The sequence below is a fragment of the Apodemus sylvaticus genome, chromosome 9 (assembly GCF_947179515.1).
Source record: "Apodemus sylvaticus chromosome 9, mApoSyl1.1, whole genome shotgun sequence".
Classification (NCBI taxonomy): Eukaryota; Metazoa; Chordata; class Mammalia; order Rodentia; family Muridae; genus Apodemus; species Apodemus sylvaticus.
The window spans coordinates 26,923,783-26,943,844 of NC_067480.1; the positions used below are offsets into that span (position 1 = coordinate 26,923,783).

General features: G+C 42.5%; 1 protein-coding gene across 3 annotated transcripts in view; it reads right to left on the reverse strand.

Annotated features, from left to right (window-relative positions):
- Nucleotides 1-20,062, reverse strand: part of Dis3l2 (DIS3 like 3'-5' exoribonuclease 2) — a 345,312-nt gene that overhangs the window by 71,083 nt on the left and 254,167 nt on the right. For all 3 annotated transcript variants that reach the window (XM_052192653.1, XM_052192651.1, XM_052192652.1), the window contains one exon: nt 5,116-5,223. In XM_052192653.1, the coding sequence (XP_052048613.1) occupies nt 5,116-5,223 (108 nt within the window). The remainder of the gene's footprint in view (nt 1-5,115; nt 5,224-20,062) is intronic.

The window sequence follows — 20,062 nt, forward strand, 5'->3', positions numbered from 1 at the left end:
GCTGGAGTTCACATTTTCCTACTTAGACCAGGCAGCTTTAATTTCTCAGGTATGCCCCTGGCAGCATAATTCAGACTCATTGTTCTTTTCTATTGACTTGAGATAGGATGATTCTATGGGCTTTGCTTTTCTTTTTAGTCAATTTTTAGTTATTTTAAAAAAATAAGTTTATAAAAATAAAAGTTATTCATATTTTTATAAAACATTAGAAGATAGAAAAAATAGAATAAATTACTCACAGTCTTACTATTCACAATACAGCCTCTGCTGGCATTTTCTGTTATTTCCTTCTGGTCTTTTTCCACTCACCAGTCCTAAGCCTGCCCCACCTCCACCAGCTTATGGCTGCTGGCGCCCTGCACTCACAGCTCCCTCTTTGTAGTTCAGATGATGTTTGCCTCTTAGAGCTTGAAAAAGGAACTTTTATCAGATTATTAAGAGCTATAAAAATCAAATGTAATGTGTGTAGCTTTATTTGATCCCAATTTGGACCAATCGATTGGTGAGAACCAAGGAAATGTATTAGGGACTAGGTTTTGGATGGCATCCTGATACCAGCCCTCATTGTTAGGTATGCTGAGAACATTGTGGTTATATAAGAAAATGCCTAGATTTTTAGTCACATATAAAAATACACATGAGTGAAATGACATGTCTGTGGTTTGTTTAAAAATACTGTAATCTTAACAGAGAACGAACTCTCAGTACTGAATGTGAGAAACAGGGATGGGGCTTATTGTGATGTTTTCCTTATACTACATATAGTTGAAATTTTTTCTAATTAAAGTACATATCATCCTAACACCATTTTTCTGTTTTCTGTTATTATTATTTTTTTTTTTACAAGACAGGGTCTTGCTATGTAGCGCTGACTGACCTAGTGCTCACTATGCAGCCTAGGCCGCAGCTGTCTCAGAACTATTCAAACTCCCTCTATCACGGCACTCCGGTGGGGACAGAAAGAGGAGGTGTGGCTGCACTCCCTGTGTAGCTGTCCCTCCATCAGAGTTGCGTCTGCCTTGTTTTGGTTTGCTTGATTAAACTGAAGCTCGTGCTTTAACTATGGCTCATGGACTCTTGGGGGCCCTTGAGCCCCATTCATCGGCCTATGTGGTCCAAAATGTTTTTAGCCACAATCCATGGCATTACACATCCTGTTCTGTATACTGCCATTCATAGTAGTGGTCTAGAAGCCTGGCAGGTAAAATGTTTCACCTGCATAGGACACTACTCCCCCTACTACACACTGGCAGGGACGAGAGAGCTAGAATGTTCTCAGAGGACAAGTAAAATCCATTACTTTTCTATGTCTTAACCCCAAATACTTATCTTTGTCACTTATTCTTCATGAGGCAGGAGGATGACCTTTGGAGGAAAAGTATGCACACTGCTAGCTGTGAACTGAACTGATATAGTATTCTTTCAAAAATACCATCTCAAGGAACAGCTGACATGGAAACCATGGTTATTTAGACTTGGGTTTTTAGTACTTCAAGGAAACAATGACATTGCTTATCACTCATGAAACAAGTTGAACTTTTGCAAAATTAGAATTCTAGAAACCTTGCATATGATACATGAGCTTGTGGGTTTCCTAATACTGAAAAGGTTGGACTATTAAAAATAGCAATGACACTAACAATGTGGTTTTTAAAATGCTATATATTGAAATGTGCCCACAGTTAGAGGTCAGCATATTAAGTCAGTGCTTTCTAAATGGCCAGTATACATTAAAAACTCATGCCTGGGTAAAAGTTCTATTCTCAGTAGATTTTTATGTAACCTGATTAACAAAGTTCATCTGATATTGTGTTAGTCTGTCCGGGCTGCTATAACAAAATACCACAAACCAAGTGGCTTAAGCCATAGAAATTTATTTCCCACAGTTCTGAAGGCTAAAAGTTCCAGATCAAGTGCCAGCCAGTCCAGTCCTGGTGAGGACTGTTTCCACAACTCCAACACAGCAGCTGCTCTGCAGCACTTCCACATGTCAGAGGAGACAATAAGCTCTCTGCTCTGCCTTTTTCCTTTTTTTATGGGCATGAACTTTACTGCTGCATTGCCCCTCTCTGATGACTTCATGTAGTGTGCACATGCATGTGTGCACGTATGCATATTTCAGTGTATGCGGTCACTCCTGTCACAGTACACAAACAGAGGCCAGAGGACAACCTCAGGACTCAGGGTTTTCTGTTGTCTGTCACCGTGCTGGGTAGGGCAGTCGGCCCAGAGCTTCTAGGATTGCTCTTTGCTCTGCCCTGCCCTGCATCTCCAACACCCACCATTATGCCCAGCTCTCCATGGTTCTGAGGATTTGAACTCAGGCCCTCGTGCTTGTATGGCAAGTATCTTTACCTATAGAGCCGTCTCCCTAACCCAGCAGCGTTTTTCCTCTTCTTATTCTTTCTTATTTATTCTCTTTTTTCTCTTCTTCTAATTTCTTCATTATCTCTCCCCCTTCCTGCTTCCTCTCTCATTTCTATTTCTCTGAGACAGCTTCTCTGAGTATCCCAGGCTGGCTTTCGGCTCACGTCAAGGCTTCGTACCTTGGCTTCTATGATTACAGAGCAATGACAAGGCCTGATGAAGCTTCCCAAAGAAGAGCTTTGTAAGTGCTGCTTTGTTTTAAGACTGCACATGGCTGAAGGCGTGCTTTTTGACTTCCCCAGTTTACTGATAGCTTAGCAGGGTACATGTGATATCCTTCTAGATAGGGAGAAGTTTTCCCTGCACTATCACAACACTTCTGAGGCTGGAGACGACGAGTCTGAACTAAGTTTACCTTCTGGTCTATTGTGTGTGTGGCCTCCTTTGGCCTTCCTATAGCCTCTGGGTCTTTCTTGTCTCCTATATCCTGAGACTCTATAAGGGTTTGTACATTAGGGATGGCACGTCTCCACCACTGGGGTTGCAGTGAGCTTTCTGCACCTACAAAGTCACATACATCCTTTAAGAATGAACGGTTTCATTCAGCATTTCTTACCATTTCCTCTGCTCTGGGTTCTGCACCTGTCATAGAGCAGGTTCAGGCAGGGGATGTCTCAGATTGATCCTCTAATTTTCTTTTCTTTGATCATTCTGGAATATTCAACTTTTAAACCAGAATCATGAATCTCCATTTATTTTATCCTGTTTTTAATCTCTAAAATCTTCATGCTCTCCACCCCCCAAAGATTCGCCCTTTTAAAGTTAGCTATCACAGCCTAGATAGCTTCTGTTTAAAATTCTCTAATGGTTATCAAGGATGGTTCCTTTTCCTTGTACATGTGCTTTGCTGTATTTATTTTAGGAAAGATGTTTCCACTTGGTTGTCTCTTCATACATGAAAGTGAAATACCATAGCTGGGCATGGTGACAGGGGAAGGGGTGTGGCTGAGGCAGGGGGATCTCTGTGAGTTCCAAATCATCATGGTCTATATAGCAAGTTCTAGGTTAGCCACAATTACATAGTGAGACCCTGTCTGGAAAGGGAGGAGGGGAAGAGAGAAAGAGAGAGGGGGGGAAGAGGGAGGGAGGGAGAGGGAGAGGGAGAGGGAGGAGGGAGGGAGGAGGAAGAGGAGGAGACAAAGAAGAGGAGGAGAAAGAGGAGGAGGAGAAGGAGGAGGAGGAGGAGGAGGAGGAGGAGGAGGAGGAGGAGGAGGAGGAGGAGGAGGAGGAGGAGGCGGCAGCAGCAGCAGCAGCAGCAGCAGCAGCAGCAAAGAAATCCCAAAGGCTTTTATTGTGCTTGTCACGCCTCTAAGCTTTACTGGACTGGACTGGACAGTGTTGGGCTGCTGGTTGGAAGATCCTTAAGGATGCTGCTGACTGGTTATTTTGATTACTTAAAGATTCCTCAAAGAAAGATATTCCCACCTCCTGACTCACAGGGTACATTTAGGCCTGGCTCCTAGAATCCTGGAGTTAGTTCTTAACATTTAGATGTCAAGATTTGTGCCCCCTCCAAAAAAAAAAAAACAAAACATTTGCCCCATTGCACCCCCACCCCCAACCGTATGTAGTAACAGGAATATTTGCTGCCCCTGCTTCACAACCCCCTTCATTTGTATTCTCTATAGTGAAAAAAAAAAAAACAAAACAAAATCTCTAGGTCTCCTGCTAAGACCACAGGGGTCAATCTCTTCAATGAACTTTCCAGCAAAGCTGTTGCCCCAGCCCTCCTGATCCCTGGTGCTGTCAACATCTGAATGTTTATCCCCTGGTTTCCTCTGCCTTGCCTGGCTGAGGCTCATGCCAGACCTACTAAGTCCGTTAGCCTCCCCCACACTCGCTCTCCTGCTTCCAGGCCTGTTGCTGTTGACTCCTCGCCCACGAGCTTTGTCCTTGTGGGTTTATGCCCTTTTTATTTTTTAAATCATTTTACTGTTGTTTTAGTGAGGTTTTGGGATGGAATGAAAATCAATGTGGCTATTTAATCTTCCATCTTTATTGGAACCTCTTTATAGCTAAATCTTTTTTGCTTCCATCTATTATTATAGCATAAATATTTCCCATGTTTCTTTATGGTATTTGCAACCAGCTTTTCAGAAAGCCCGAGGTCCTCAAGTATGACTCTGTCATTGTGTTGCTTCTTTTGGAGGGGAGCTGGTTTTCCCTGTCACCTTTGCTCTGGTGTAGGGGAGTGCTGGTAGACGCTTTTAGTCTGTTTTCCTTACGTCATGCTCTGATTCAAGAGTTACTCTACTCATCTTTGCTGATGGTCATATTTCCAGCCATCTCACAGGAAAGTACAGCTTTCATGGCTGTCTTCTTCAGGACATGTCGGAAGAACATCAGCTCCCACTATTTGTTTACAATCTGGCCTCCTAGCAGCCTTCCAGATGTACATGCACCATCACTGAAGCCATCTTCCACCTGTAGCTCCTACCTCACCATTAGTGCCCTCTGTTAGCTGGGAAATACTAGCAGTGAGTAGGGTCAGCCTTGCCTCCTAGGTAGGACTGGCTCTTCTAAGGATAGCTAGGGTCCTCAGACTTCTTCTTTACAGCAGCTACCCCAGACCTCTGCATCCATCCATTGTGGAACTCCAGTCTAGTACAGGCACACGGTGCTTACCACAATAGATAGAATGAGACCGCGTACGTAGAGAATGAATGACAAAATAGAATTCATTACTACCTTGCCTTCAGGGGTCAGCTTCCAGATCACAGAGAAGGTCAGCTTGTCGGTCATGGGGTTGAGGCTGCAGAGTTCCTCACAGAGAAGCCTGGGGAGCATGGGGACCACCTGTGAACAGAGGAGAGTTCTGAGCACCCTTCTGTCACCCACAGGGGCCTGTCTCAGGCCCTCAGGCAGAGCCCAGATGCAGAGTTTTGGTGAGCTTCCAGAATGAGCTGAACGTGAAGCAGGTTCACTCCTAGTGGCCACTGCAGAAAGAGTGCACTGTCTCAGCTCTGCCTGGGAAGTAGGAAGGGAAGATACCAGACAATAACACTGTCACTGTTCGTAGTTACAGTCTAACCTCTTCATCCCTAGGTTCTGACAAGGCTAGAAAAATTTCTTTATTTTTAAAATTGTATCTGCAGGGAATGCATATATAGACTTTTTTCTTGTCATTATTCCCTAAGTAATAAAATACAATATTACATTAATGATTATGAGTGATTTGGACAAGATTTGGAGCCTACAGGAGGAGGGAGCTGGATATATGGCTCAGTGGCTGTGAGAGCGTACTATTCTTACAGAGGTCTGCTTCCTAGCACCTACATGGTGGCTCACCCCAGTTCAAGGGGATCTGATGCCCTCTTCTGGTCCCTGTGGGTACCAGACATGCACAAAGTGCATATACACTCATATATGAGATAAAAATAAGTATTTAAAGAATATGGGATTGGTTTGGTGATATAACTGTTCTAATTGAACAACATTCTTAAGAATTCAATGTCTGAGTATAAAATTTTATCAAGGTAAAATAACCAGTTTTTAATTTAGTAATTGAATATACCATAAATTATAAAATTATGTTGGAGTATAAATATAGCTATTATAATTGAAGTTCTTAAGTTCAGATTTATAAGTCTTCCCACTGCCATTTGCACCAGGGGCCTGGGAGACTCCACAGCCTTCTGTTCATAGCCCGCCAGGAGGGAGTGATCTCCCAGCAGGCTTTCACTTTTGAGCTCAGAGGTGAGATCTCCACCTTCTCTCTGGAGGAGACCCAGCTAGGAGCACACAGGGCCTAAGATCAGTGAAGCAGCTGTGACAGAAGTCTTTCTGCCTCCATTTGTACCAGGGAGCTGGGGGAGACTCCACAGCCTTCTGTTATCAGTGGAGCAGCTGGGACAGAAGGCTTCCCACTACCATTTGCACTAGGGGCCTGGGAGACTCCACAGCCTTCTGTGCATAGCCCGCCAGGAGAGAGAGAGATCCCCCAGCAGTTCTTTCACTTTTGAGCTCAGAGGAATAAGGACTCAGGCTTACAGGCCCACAGGAGGAACAAACTCCACCCAGAGACAACAATACCAACTAGCACCAGATGGCGAAAGGCAAGCACAAGAACCCTACCAACAGAAACCAAGGCCACATGGCAACACCAGAACCCAGTTCTCCCACCACAGTAAGTCCCGGATACCCCAACACACCGGAAAAGCAAGAGTTGGATTTAAAATCATATCTCATGATGCTGATAGAGGACTTCAAGAAAGACTTAAATAACTCCCTTAAAGAAATACAGGAGAACATCGGTCAACAGGTAAAAGCTCTTAAAGAGGAAACACAAAAAATCCCTTAAAGAAATACAGGAGATCATGGGTCAACAGGCAGAAGTCCTTAAAGAAGAAACACAAAAATCCCTTAAAGAATTATAGGAAAACACAAATAATCAAGTGAAGGAACTAAACAAAACCATCCAGGATCTAAAAGTGGAAGTAGAAACAATAAAGAAATCACAAAGTGAGTCATTTCTGGAGATAGAAAACATTGGAAGGAATTCAGGAGTCAGAACAGAATACAAGAGATAGAAGAAAGAACCTCAGGTGCTGAAGATACCATAGAAAACATTGACTCAACAGTCAAAGAAAATGCAAAATGCATAAAGCTGGTAACCCAAAACATCCAGGAACTCCAGGACACAATGAGAAGACCAAACCTAAGGGTTATAGGTATAGATGAGAGCAAAGATTTCCAACTTAAAAGGCCAGTGAATATCTTCAACAAAATTATAGAAGAAAACTTCCCTAACCTAGAGAAAGAGATGCCCATGAACATACAAGAAGTCTTCAGAACTCCAAACAGACTGGACCAGAACAGAAACTCCTCCTGGCACATAATAATCAAAACACCAAATGCACTAAACAAAGAAAGAATATTAAAAGCAGTAAGGGAAAAAGAGCAAGTAACTTACAAAGGCAGATCTATCAGAATTTCACCAGACTTCTCACTAGAGAAGATGAAAGCTAGAAGATCCTGGGACATACATACAGACCTCATACAGACTCTAAGAGAACACAAATGCCAGCCCAGGCTACTATTCCCAGCAAAACTCTCAATCATCATAGATGAAGAAAACAAGATATTCCATGATAAAACCAAATTTGCACAATATCTGTCTACAAATCCAGCCCTACAAAGGATAATTGATGGAAAATGCCAACACAAAGGAGGGAAACTACACCCTAGAAAATGCAAGAAAGTAATCTTCTTCCAACAAACCCAAAAGAAGATACCCACACAAACATAAAAATAACATCAAAAATAATAGGAAGAAACAATCACTATTCCTTAATATCTCTTAACAACAATGGACTCAACTCCCCAATAAAAAGAAATAGACTAATGAAATATTTCTCAAGTAAATCTTCAATTTTATCAGAAAATGTTTGTAATTCCTCTTTTAATTAATTTAGTAATTTCCTTTATGTCTAACATTTTATCTGCATTATTTTTCATGATAATCTTTAATTTTAATATGTCTTTCTATATACTTCCTCCATTTTGTTTTGTTTTGTTTTTTTGGATTTGGTTTTTTTCGAGACAGGGTTTCTCTGTGTAGCCCTGGCTGTCCTGGAACTCACTCTGTAGACCAGGCTGGCCTCGAACTCAGAAATTCGCCTGCCTCTGCCTCCCAAGTGCTGGGATTATAGGCTGTGCCACTGCCCGGTTTCTTCCTCCATTTTATCAGAAATGTTTCCAATGTAAATCTTTGATTTTATCACAAATGTTTCTAATTCCACCTTCAATTAATTTAGAGTTTTTACATCAACCATTTTTTTATGTAAAATTTTCCATGAAATAGTCAATTTTAACATGTTTGTCTACTTATTTCTTGAATTTTACCAGAAATATTTTCCATGTAAATCTTCAATGTTATCTGAAAATATTTATAATTCCACCTTCAATCAACTTAGAATTATCTTTATGCCTATCGTTTTATCTACATAATCTCCATGATAATTTTTAATGTTAACATGTTTTTCTATATATTTCTACAATTTTATCAGAAATATTTTCCATGTAAATCTTCAAGTTTATCAGAAAATGTTTATAATTTCACTTTTAATGAACTTAGGAATACTTTTATACCTACCATTATTGTATCTATATAAAATTTTCAATGATAATCTTCAACTCTAACATGTTTTTCTAGATTTTTCTACAATTTTATCAGAAATATTTTCCATGTAAATCTTTCAATTCTATCATAAAATGTTTCTATCCCATATTTCAATTAATTTAGCAATGTTTTACATGTCTATCACTTTACTCCTTAATTTTCCATGAAAATTGTCAATTTTAATGTGTGTTTCTGAAATATTTTCCATGTAAATCTTTAATTTTATCATAAAGTGTTTTTACTTACCTTTTCTTTCCTTTTCAATAAATAAAAAATTAAAATGAAAAAAATTCAGATTTATAGATGAACACTGGCCAACCAATCACCTATTTTTCAGGATTTTCAAAAAATGCACTTTTTATTTATGCATGTGTGTGTGTGTGTTCATATAGCATGGCACATATGTGGGGGTCAGGGACAACTTAGGAGAATTAGTTCTCTCTACTATGTAGATACTAGAGATTAAACTCAGATCAGCCTTGACAGCATTATCCACAGAGCCATTTGCCAACCCCATTTTTGCAACTTTTAAGCCTGAATTATTTCTCTTACTTATTATTTTAATCTCATAATAATAAACTGATCTTTCTGGTTATGGTGGCACACACACTTATACTAGCACTCAGAAGGCAGAAGTAGAAGCAGACAGATGGATCTCTGTGGGTTTGAGGCCAGCCTGGTCTACATACAGAGTTCCAGGTCAGCTAGGATTATATAAACAATCAAATAAACAATAAAAAAATCTAATTATATGACCCATTTTTTAAACAAAATACTTTTTATTTAATATATTTCAAATTATGAGAATTACCTATTACTGAATATTATTTAAATTATTTATGATACCAGAAACAAATTAGTATCTCTTCCTGCTCTCCCAAACAAGATACTTTGCCTTCTCTCCCTCCTGCTTTCAAATCTATTCCTCCCATATTTTTCTTGATTATAATATTACCACCTACTGCCTTTCCCAAATTGAAATAGCATTATAAGCAATTTTTTCCCTCCATTTACTGTGGCCTAACCTGACATATACTGTTGAACCCTGTACTGGGTTCAATTCACTGGGAAGGGAGGGTTGTTACATTATATTGATATAAGTTTAGTAAATTTCTTTATTAGTAAAAATCAAAACTAGCCGGGCAGTGGTGGCGCATGCCTTTAATCCCAGCACTTGGGAGGCAGAGGCAGGAGAATTTCTGAGTTCTAGGCCAGCCTGGTCTACAGAGTGAGTTCCAGGACAGCCAGGGCTACACAGAGAAACCCTGTCTCAAAAAAAACAAAACAACAACAACAACAAAAAATCAAAACTAATCCCCATGGTTTCTCTCATTTTGTGAAGTTTCTGTAATGTGCTGTTTTCATAGAAAGTATGTCCTTGATGTGGAAGAAGAAGTTTAAGATGCATGGCCGGTACTGGTAACAAAAATTAATAGCTGCTTGATAGTGTTCTATAAGTTTTATACCCAGTGACTTCTTGAAAATTTTGGTAACAGTTTCTATATGAAAGTGTTATTGAAGTTTTCTCTTTTTCTTGTCTGTTTTTTTTTTTTAATACCATTAACCCAAATGACACAAACACTTTGCTATTTCGTTTTTGCTTGTTTGCTCTGAGACAGGGGCTTGTGTTGCCCGGACTTGCCTCATAGGATGGCTTTGCTGAGGATGACCCTCCACTCTGGTTCCCCACCTCCTGAGCGTGGGACACAGGTGTGCAGGCCATAGCTGGTGTATGCTCTGCTGGGGTCTAACCCAGGGCGTTGTGTGCCAGGCTAGCTGCAGCCTCAGCTCACCACTGGCTTTAGTAATGACTTAAAATGTGCTGTTATAATGTACGACATTTTCTTGTATGTCCAGTGTTTTATAAAACATTGAATCTTCATCTACACCAACAGCTATAGAATTTTGTGTCATACACACTGTTTTGTGACAAAGTTACAAAGATTTTTATATAAGTTTTCCAGAGGGTAGCCAAAAAAGCACCTGAAACTCTAGTTCCAGGGGATTCAGTGTCTTCTCTGGCCTCTGTGGGCACAAGGCATGCACATGGTACAGACATATACGCAGGCAAAACTGCATATACATTAAAACAAACAAGCAAACACTTCAGAAACACCCAGACATCTCCTGTAGTTTGAACTACATCACCTTTGAGCTATGCTCTGAACTGAACTGTACCTGCCCACTTATACACTGAAGCTGTAGTCTCCAGTTTAACAGTACTTGAAGACAGAGTTATTAAGTGATTACTAGGTTAAATGAAGTCACAAGGGTGGGACCTAGTTACACAAAATTGCTTTTAGAGGATGAGAGGTCAAAGAACACACAGTCCAACTCTCCAAGTAGGTGCAGAGGTAAAGCCATGTGAGGACACAGCTTGTACGAGCTAGGTAGAGGTTGTTACCAGGAATCACACTGGCTGGCACCTGAAACTGGGAAAAACTATATAAGTCTGCTGCTGAAGTCACCCGGTATGTGGTGTGCTATCATGGAGGATGAGCAAAGCCCACACATTCTCTGGGTTGCATTGCCAGATGATGCCACCAGATGTTCTGTGGGAACTGGCTGCAACAATTAGTGCAGCGCTCAATATTTATTTTTGTTGTTGCTTTTAATTGGATGCTCTTCCAGGAAGTATCATACTTTAAGTTATAAGACTTCAAGTCACCGCATCACTTCTAAGGTCATGATGCTTTACTGTTTGTCTAAAGAAAGTCATTGTATCTTGGGTCTAGACTGGACCCTGAGACTGAAAATACTAATGGGAAAAACAAGTGAAATCTGAATAAAGGAGGAAGTGCAGTTAACAGCAGTGTCCCAAAGGTGTCTCTTAAGCTATACATTTATAAATTATGTTATACATAAATATAATTTTATGCTTTTTATACATAGTAATCTTGGTGTATTTTCACAAATAGGTATGGGATAAATTTTTATGTATAAAATGAAAAGTGGGGCAGGGCTCAAGGTTCAGACCATCAAACAGCTGAGGGCAGTGCAGGAGGCGGCAGGTGGAAATAAGGAAGGCTCTGGACAGTGACTTCAAGTCAGACCCTGAGCCTGGCACCTCTCAATAATCCAACAAGTTGCTGAACGAAGGTTGTATTCAAAGTGCAATAGCTCTGAAATGCCCACTAATGATCAGCTGAAGGTGTCCAGGCCCTGTCACTTGGCTCAGCCTTCCTCGCTCAGCCCTGACCCTCCAACACTCGCAGCTCGAGCCCACGAGCCTCCTCACCGTAAGCCCTTCACCTGCCCTGCTTGCTTGCTTGCTGCTCCGGCTTGTGCACATGGTGTTCCCATTTTCTGGAACACCTTTCTGGACACTTTGCTTCAGGCAAACTTTGGCGTGTCCTTCCACACTCTCCTTGCCATCGCCTTGCTGATCCAGACTCCCCCAGGCAGAGAATGTACTGTTTTATAACTTCCCCTGATCTTTCACAGAGACTGTGGGACAGTCCCAAAGAATAAACTAACTCACTCCACCCTCCTAGCACTTCCACCGCACTCCTCCAGACCCCTGGTTAGCTGCCCCCACTCCAGAATATGGAACCCTAAGAACAAAGGCAGGTCGGCCTGGCTTTGTCTATCTACCTCCATGCAGCAGGCACTATTAGTACACATATACCTGACTTCTGTTATAAGATTAATATCCTCTCTTTCCTCTCTCTCTCTCTCTCTCTCTCTCTCTCTCTCTCTCACACACACACACACACACACACACACACACACACTTGTGCAACAAAACAAAAACAAACAAAAAGCCAAATCCCAACAGTTCATGAAATCCTTGCTGACTTGCTGACAGATATTTTATAGTAGCATCTTTCCTTCTTTCTTTTTTTTGTTTTTGTTTTTGTTTTTTTGTTTTTTGTTTTTTTCAAGACTGGGTTTCTCTGTGTAGCTCTAGCTGTCCTGGAACTCACTCTGTAGACCAGGCTGGCCTTGAACTCAGAAATCAGCCTGCCTCTGCCTCCCAAGTGCTGAGATTAAAAGGTGTGCACCACCACTGCCCGGCTTTTTTTCTTTCTTCCTCTTTCCTTTTTCCTTCCTCCCTCCCTCCTTCTCTCTCCTTCTCTCTTTCCCTCCCTCTCTCCCCCCTCTCCCCCTCTTTCTCTCTCTCAGCATCTTTGCCAAAAAATGTCCACAGCAATTAGAACTTTCAGTAGAAAGGGAAGATTTTTTGGCTACCCTCTGGAAAACAAAAAACAAAAACCTACTAGTATACCCTGTAGCTTTCCAGGTTATCAAAACTGTTTTGCTCCTCCCACTGGTCAGATGCCAAAGATCTCAAGTTTCACGAAGAATCTGTGTCAGCAGAATTGCATTTAATTTTTAAGGGTCAGTCCCTTTAATCCACTTTCTCCTAGATCCTGGGGAAGGACTCAGTTGGAATCCAGAGGAAGCAGTGCATGTTCATGCAGTTTTGTAAACAGGTGCTTAGCCTGTGCCTTTCAAAGGGGAAGAAATTAAGAGGTTCAGATCACATTTGTGGTTTGGCACACAGCAGCCTCTCGTAAATCCACCGGTCCTCCAGGGGTCACTGTGCATGCGTTCCTGCTCAGCCCAGATCACAGCAGGCTTTCCTAGGGAAGAGGGCTGGCAAGGTGAGGCTATTCTCTTAAAAGCCACTGTCTCACAATGCTGCCCAGGCAGGTGAGGAGGAGACAGGTGCCCTGACTCCATGCAGCACATGGGCCGTGTGAGGCCTGTCAGTCTCTGGAGTGATTCCGGGCCCGAGTGAGGTGCAGAGCACCAAGATAACCAGGAAGGCTCTCTCTGTAGAGAAAGACCTGCTGCTGACCGCAACAGGGCCAGTGCCTGTGCTCTGTGGGGCTTGGTAGTTTTCTCCTGGCCCTGCTTGTATCACACTCCCTGCTCATCATGGACTTCCATCACAGTTCCCCAGCTGCCCAACTCCCACTGTCCTAACTGCAAGTCATGTAACAAGCTCATAGTGTGGCTTTTTTTGTTTTGGGGACCCTGCTGGCTAAACACTGAAGGTGGCAGGAAATGTGCTGGGCTGTATGGGGATGCATCAACAAACAGTCTCAGCTCCTGCCAGGCCTTGACAGCATCCTCCACAGGCTTCACACTCCTTACTTCTCTCCTCCAATTCTACCTTCTCACTCTTTCTCAGCAGAAAACTCAACTCTTGAACACAGAGAAGATAGACTTAAGTCCTTTCTAACACTTTCCATCAGCTACTCTCTTGAGCCAATTTCCCTAGCTTTTCAGGGATGTCCTGGTCCTGCTATCTCATGGCAAGTATCCGCTGCCTTCAGCCTGGAGCTCTTGCTAGTGATCTCCCTGCTCAGCTGGTTCGATTCCCTGAGTGCAAAGGTAGAGCTGCCCTTAACTCCAGACTATATTCCTATGCCAGTCACACTCCTTTTTTCTCCACTTGAAGCTTCTCAAAAATGGTTTATACTTCTCATCTTCCATTCTTTTCTTAATTACAAAAATTACATATTTGTCTTGGTCAGGGTTTCTATTCCTGCACAAACATCAAGACCAAGAAGCAAGTTGGGGAGGAAAGGGTTTATTCAGCTTACACTTCCACATTGTTGTTCATCACCAAAGGAAGTCAGCACTGGAACTCAAGCAGGGCAGGAAACAGGAGCTGATGCAGAGGCCATGGAGGGAATGTTACTTACTGGTTTGCTTAGCTTGCTTTCTTATAGAACCCAAGACTACCAGCCCAGGGATGGCACCACCCACAATAGGCCCTTGATCACTAACTGAGAAAATGGTTGGGTCTCATGGAGGCATTTCCTCACCTGAAGCTCCTTTCTTTGTGATAACTCCAGCTTGTGTCAACTTGACAAACAAAACCAGCCAGTACAATACTCCTTATAGGAATTTTAGATTCTACAAACCAAGACTTGAAAGCACATATACCATGGGATCCAGATTCTTAGAATGTTAGCATGACGGTACAAAACCCATGCCTTTCATTTATGTACACATGACCATAAAGTAGTATATATTATGTAACCTATAACCACATTTTTTTTCAAAATATAGAACCAATGGACACTCAAGGCTGGCCTTTCCTGTACTCCCTTCTTGGTTGGCCCTTACCTTCTGTCCTCTGTTCTCCTTCCTGCCTCTTCCGTTGGTTTCTGTCCTATCCACTCTCCATTCTGAGCCCTGCCTCTTCTTGGAATCTAGACTCCTCTGTTCTGATACCTGAATTTGGACATCACAAATTCTTTAAACACAGCATGAGAACAGAGAGCCTGGTGTTTTCCTCCCTTTGTGTGTTTCCATCCTCCCTGTACTGATGTTTCTGTAAGAACAGTATCTTATTGTTTATCAAATGAACAACAAAACTTCCCCAAATCACTTAAGAAACAAGACACTGCCATTCCTACTTCCCATCCCCTCTCACCTCCTGAACTACTGGGTATTACCTTGTGACAGCAACAGTCCTCCCCTAGAACACCCAATCAGTGCCTGCACTTGAAGGTCTGACATTCTAAACCTCTGTCAAGAGATTTTCTTTGTTTCCATTTACTGTGTTCAAATGTGGACACTGATTTTCCTTTTTGGATATAGTCTATAGTTTCCTATGCCAGTGGCAAAGCTCTTCATGGAATCATTGTGGGTACAATTCTGTTATAATTTAGAGATGATTTGAATGTTCTTGAATTCAAGGGTTTGCATAATCAGAGCTTGTTTCTCAGCAGAGCAGTGGTAACAGATGGTAGGACCTTTAAGAGGTGAGGCCCATACTGGCTCCTCCTTTCATCCTAGCTGTCTGTCACGCCATATGATGGTTTCTTTTTATATAGTCGTTGCCAAGCTATGTGCCTTAAGGTAATGAAAAAAGCCCCTCACTAGAGATGGCCTTATGTTGTTTGGACTTCCAGGCTTTAAAATTCAGCATGCACTTTTAATCATACCTAGTGTGATAGAGGAAAGGAGATCAAGGCTTCAAGGTCATCCTCAGCTACTAGGAGAGTTTAAGGTCAGCCTGGGCCACATGACACTTTGTCTCAAAACTAAAACAAACAAGAACAATAGCAACAACATAAAAGCAAACCAAACCGACCAATCAAACAACTATCAAACAAAGAACTAAGATACAAAATTGAACTTAATAAACCCCATACCTAGTCAGGTATTTCATGGAAATAATGGAAAACAGAAAAATAAAGTTTACTTCACTAATTTTTATTTTTAACCTATGGGCGCTCTTCAACTTTGCACATAAGCCTTCTCAAGGGCAGTATTGATCTCTGCATCCTAAGTTTAGTATGTGTGTTATTGAAGGAAATATCACTTTCCTTTCCTCCAGACTTCAGTATGTTCTTTACTTTAGGATTTATTTGTGTGTGTGTGTGTGCGTGTGCGTGTGCGTGCGTGTGTGTGTGTGTGTGTGTGTGTGTGTGTGTGTGGTTATCTATAGCTGTGTGTACTTGTACATGAGCAGAGACCAGAAGGTATCAGATCCTTCAGAGCTTGAGTTACAGGTGTTTTGTAAGGACACCTGGCTTGTTAACCTGGCTACTGGGATATTTTTGAGGTTTAGTCATGATTATGCAGCAAGTACTTTTAACTACTGAGCTGTCTCTCTTCCTGCATCTTCTTTCTTATCTGGTGATAACCTGCAATTCTATTCAGGCAAGCGCTCTGGCAGTAATAGCAACATTCTCTGTTTTAGCCATCCTATTTATATTAGGTCCTGTTGCCTTTACCTTTCCCAGGATTCAATGTGCTGGTTGAGCTGGATGAACTGGATTTTGGTCTCTTATTGATGAAAGGGTCCCAGATACTTTTGGTTGGGCCAAGAAGTCTCCACTAAAAACTAGATCTATACAGTTGGATATGATCTATAGGTTGGATATGATGACAGAGGTGGGGAAATCCTGAGCTATACAATAACACCTCAAGTCTATGACAACAAAAAGACACAGAAAGAGCAGGGGTGAGTGCCCACCATCAGTGGCCAGGAGTCACATGTACTAAAAGCTAGCTGCTAGGGAGAATCCGTCCTCTGCATTTACCTCAATGTAGGCAGCAGCAGTACCTGAACAAACAGCTTCTCCATCCCCCACCCTTTGCTTCTCCTTCCTTTTGCTGTGTGATAGGCACTGCTGGAACTAGACGTGACTGTCCAGCATGATGCTGTAGCACTGATAAACACTTTGAAGAGGCTGTGAATGAGGTCTCTGCCTATGACTTACTCAAAAATTCAAGGGGCCGTGATGTGGAACGGACCCTGGTACTTCTATGCCAGCCCTGACTCTGGCTGAATTCTCCTTTATCCAGACCACTCAAGAGAGTTTCTACTTAGAAGGAGGCCACTCAACTGTTCTCAAAACTGAGCATAACCTATAATCCTAAAGGATGCCCGCGCTGCTTAGTCTGCCACTTAAGCTCTTTCCAACTTCATACTCCAGAAAGGTCACTCTACATCTGTTCCTCAAACAGTGCTTCTAAAGCCTTCATTTATTCTCTCTCCCTCTCCCTACCCCCCTCTGTCTCTGTCTCTCTGTCTCTGTCTCTGTCTCTCTCTCTCTCTCTGTGTGTGTGTGTATGTGTTTGTGCATGCACATGTGTGCCTGTATGAGCTCTGTGCACCACTAGAGGCCAGGAAAGGCTAGATCCTTTGGAACTGGAGATAACTAGTGGCTATGAGATGTCAGGTGTTGTTGGGAACCAAATTTCAGTTTCCTCCAGGAATAGTAAGAACTCTTAACTGCCTAGCCTCCAGCCTCTGAGCATATTTTTTTTAATCCTCTATCTATAAGGTCCCCAGTACCTATTTCTATCTATCTAGACATTTTCCTAAAATGTGAGACACTTTAAAGCTGACCTCTGTGTCATCTTCTTGACTCTTGCAGAAGCTGTCCCCCAGTCCTTCCAACCCAGGCAGACATGACTCCCCTTTCCTCTCTACTTCTATAACCAAGGCAGCCCCATGTACTGGAAGTGCTTAGAATGTGTCAACCTTTTCTGATCAGGACCAGGACCAGTCTCTCTTTCAGCTTCGCATCCCTGACACCTGCGGTCCTCAGTCCTGCTATGTGGAGAAGAACGATGGATCTGGCAGCAGAGAAAGGAGAGAACTGGGGGATGTTTCAGACCTAAGCCCAAAGTTCAGTCTGGACAGAGCTTAAAAGCTGGCTGTAGAGCACGGAGTGGTGACAGGACCCTGACTTTCTAAGCATTCTGGACCAGGGCTTGGGAGGTTGAGGGAACTGCCCGATACTGCTGGGCGGGGGCACCAACCAGGCTATAAAACCGTACATGAGCCTCTGAGAGCAGAAACATCTGCTAAAGCCACAGCGGCCAGGCTGGCCAAGTTCAGCAGTGGGTGAGCCAGGACAGCCCTGTGACCAGTTGAAAGGGCCACAGAGGGAAGAATCAATCATTTGGGTGCGGAGGAACAGGAAGGATGAGCAGTGACATCAGGCCAGACACTCACAAGTAATGGGGGTCTCCTACAGTCTTCGAGGTCACACTCTGTCTTTTTAAGCCATGGTACTGGCTGGGTCCCAGGTAACCATCCCCTCACCTCCTCAGTGCACTCCAGATGCATGGCAAGTCGGTGTTTTCTCCTTTTCTTAGGACTTGGAGGTTTTCACTCCAAGGCATGCTCAGCTAGCTAGCTCCCCACTCACAGACTAAAGAAACCTAAAGGAAATAGGTAATATATTTGCCAGCCAGCATCTCTGTTTAAAGGGTCTCCTTTTTCATATCAACACGTTCATGAATTCAGAATGTGAGCAATTCTCTGCTACACAGTTTGACATTAACAAACCGGCAGCACCGACAACCCGCTGGTGTCAGAAAGGAACATCTCAGAACTCTGGACTCTACATGGAGACAGGCTTCCAATCCCAATCTTTGATCTCTATTATAAAGCACTACCAATAAAATATCCTCGAGATTTATGGGCGAGCTTTCATCTGAGCTGCTTCACACCTAAAATAACATGCATGGCTGGGCCAGAAGACACAGCTTAGGTTTAGGTTTCGACTGTTTAGGTTTTCTTTTACTTTTCAAACTTAGTTCACTTATTTTTTTTCTAATTACCTTAAAGCTTAAAATTAAATTGTATTTCTTTCCCAGAGAAGATATTAGTTGAGCAGATGTCACAGTCTCTGAAAATAGGTTCAAGTTCAGATACACAGTTGTCCCCATCCTAACAGAACCATTTTTGTCAGAAGGAAGGGTGGATTTTAATAATTAAACAGATATTATTTAAATTTATCTTTCTCTCGACTATGTTCCCTTGTTAACTTGTGTTACTGAGTCCTTACACAGTGAGTCAAACCTCAACAAGGAATTTCATTTAAAGCCAGTGAGCGAGGCTCTGGCCTACTCTCTGGGGTCATTCCCCAGACCAAGCTTAGGTTGTGACTCTGACCATCACTCACCTGTAATTCGGCCTCTCTGTGAAAAGAAGTGAGAGCCACATTTCCTATAGACAGGAAATCAGTGGGAACTCCCACCCCTGTTCCCTGGGGTAACAGAGTTGGGAAAAAAATGATTTGGCCAAATGAAAGAACAGAGAATATGCTGAGGGAAAGGCAGATCACCCGCTTTTAAGACCTTTATAGGCAAAGTAAAGTGAAACCAGCAGAAAGTCCCTGGACACAAACTTCAAGAAACAGAGCTGAGTAGGAAGAAAGGTCAGAGCAGTGCTTCAAAGGCATCAGAATGCACAGCTCCTGCTGCCCAAGCTCCCTGGCCGGCACCTCAGGCTCCTGCCAAACTGGAGGCAGAGCTGGGCAGGGGAGGTTCACAGCCCTTCCTCCACCAGCTCCCCACCTTCAGAGCTTAGCAGCAGAGCCCACCAGCATCACCAAAGAGATTCCTGAACCGTGACAGTCACAAAGTAAACGGAACAGAAAGGGAATCTAGTTATTAATCCAATTTCATTCTTTTGGTTTCTAATTTTGACACAGAATGCCTGGTGATAAGAGGAGACTGCAGCTTTGAGACAAGAGAAAGCCACCTGTGCTCAGAGGAAGAGGCTCCAATGGGGTTTAAAGTTCTCATCAAAGGGCAGAGTTAAATTATTGCAAATGAAGAGCATTTCACACTTATTCACTTGACAGCCTATAAGTGTAAGTAATTACTTCCCATTTGTACATTAGGGTTTTTATAGCTACAAGGGCTCTAGAAGCTCATCTTCCTTCTTCTAAGTCTGGGCCAGGGAAAAGCCAGGATTGGCCAGCATCACTGTCAGGCAGGAAATACACATGGGACACCTTCAGCCTGAGATCAAGTAGAGTCATTTGTATAAGAGTCAGAACTGCACTCTCAGAAGGGACAAGCTAAGAAAGGGGCCCTGGAGTTTAATATTTTTTTTTCCTTCAAGATGCTTAGTATATATACCAAAATAAGCCAAAGTTGAATGGAGTCCACTCTCCCAAAGTATATGTGTGCATGTTTTGTACATGTGAGTGCAAGCATACACATGCCACAGTGCACACAATGGAGGGCAGAGGACAACTACGAGTGGTGGTCCTTACCTTCCAACTTGCTTGAAACAGT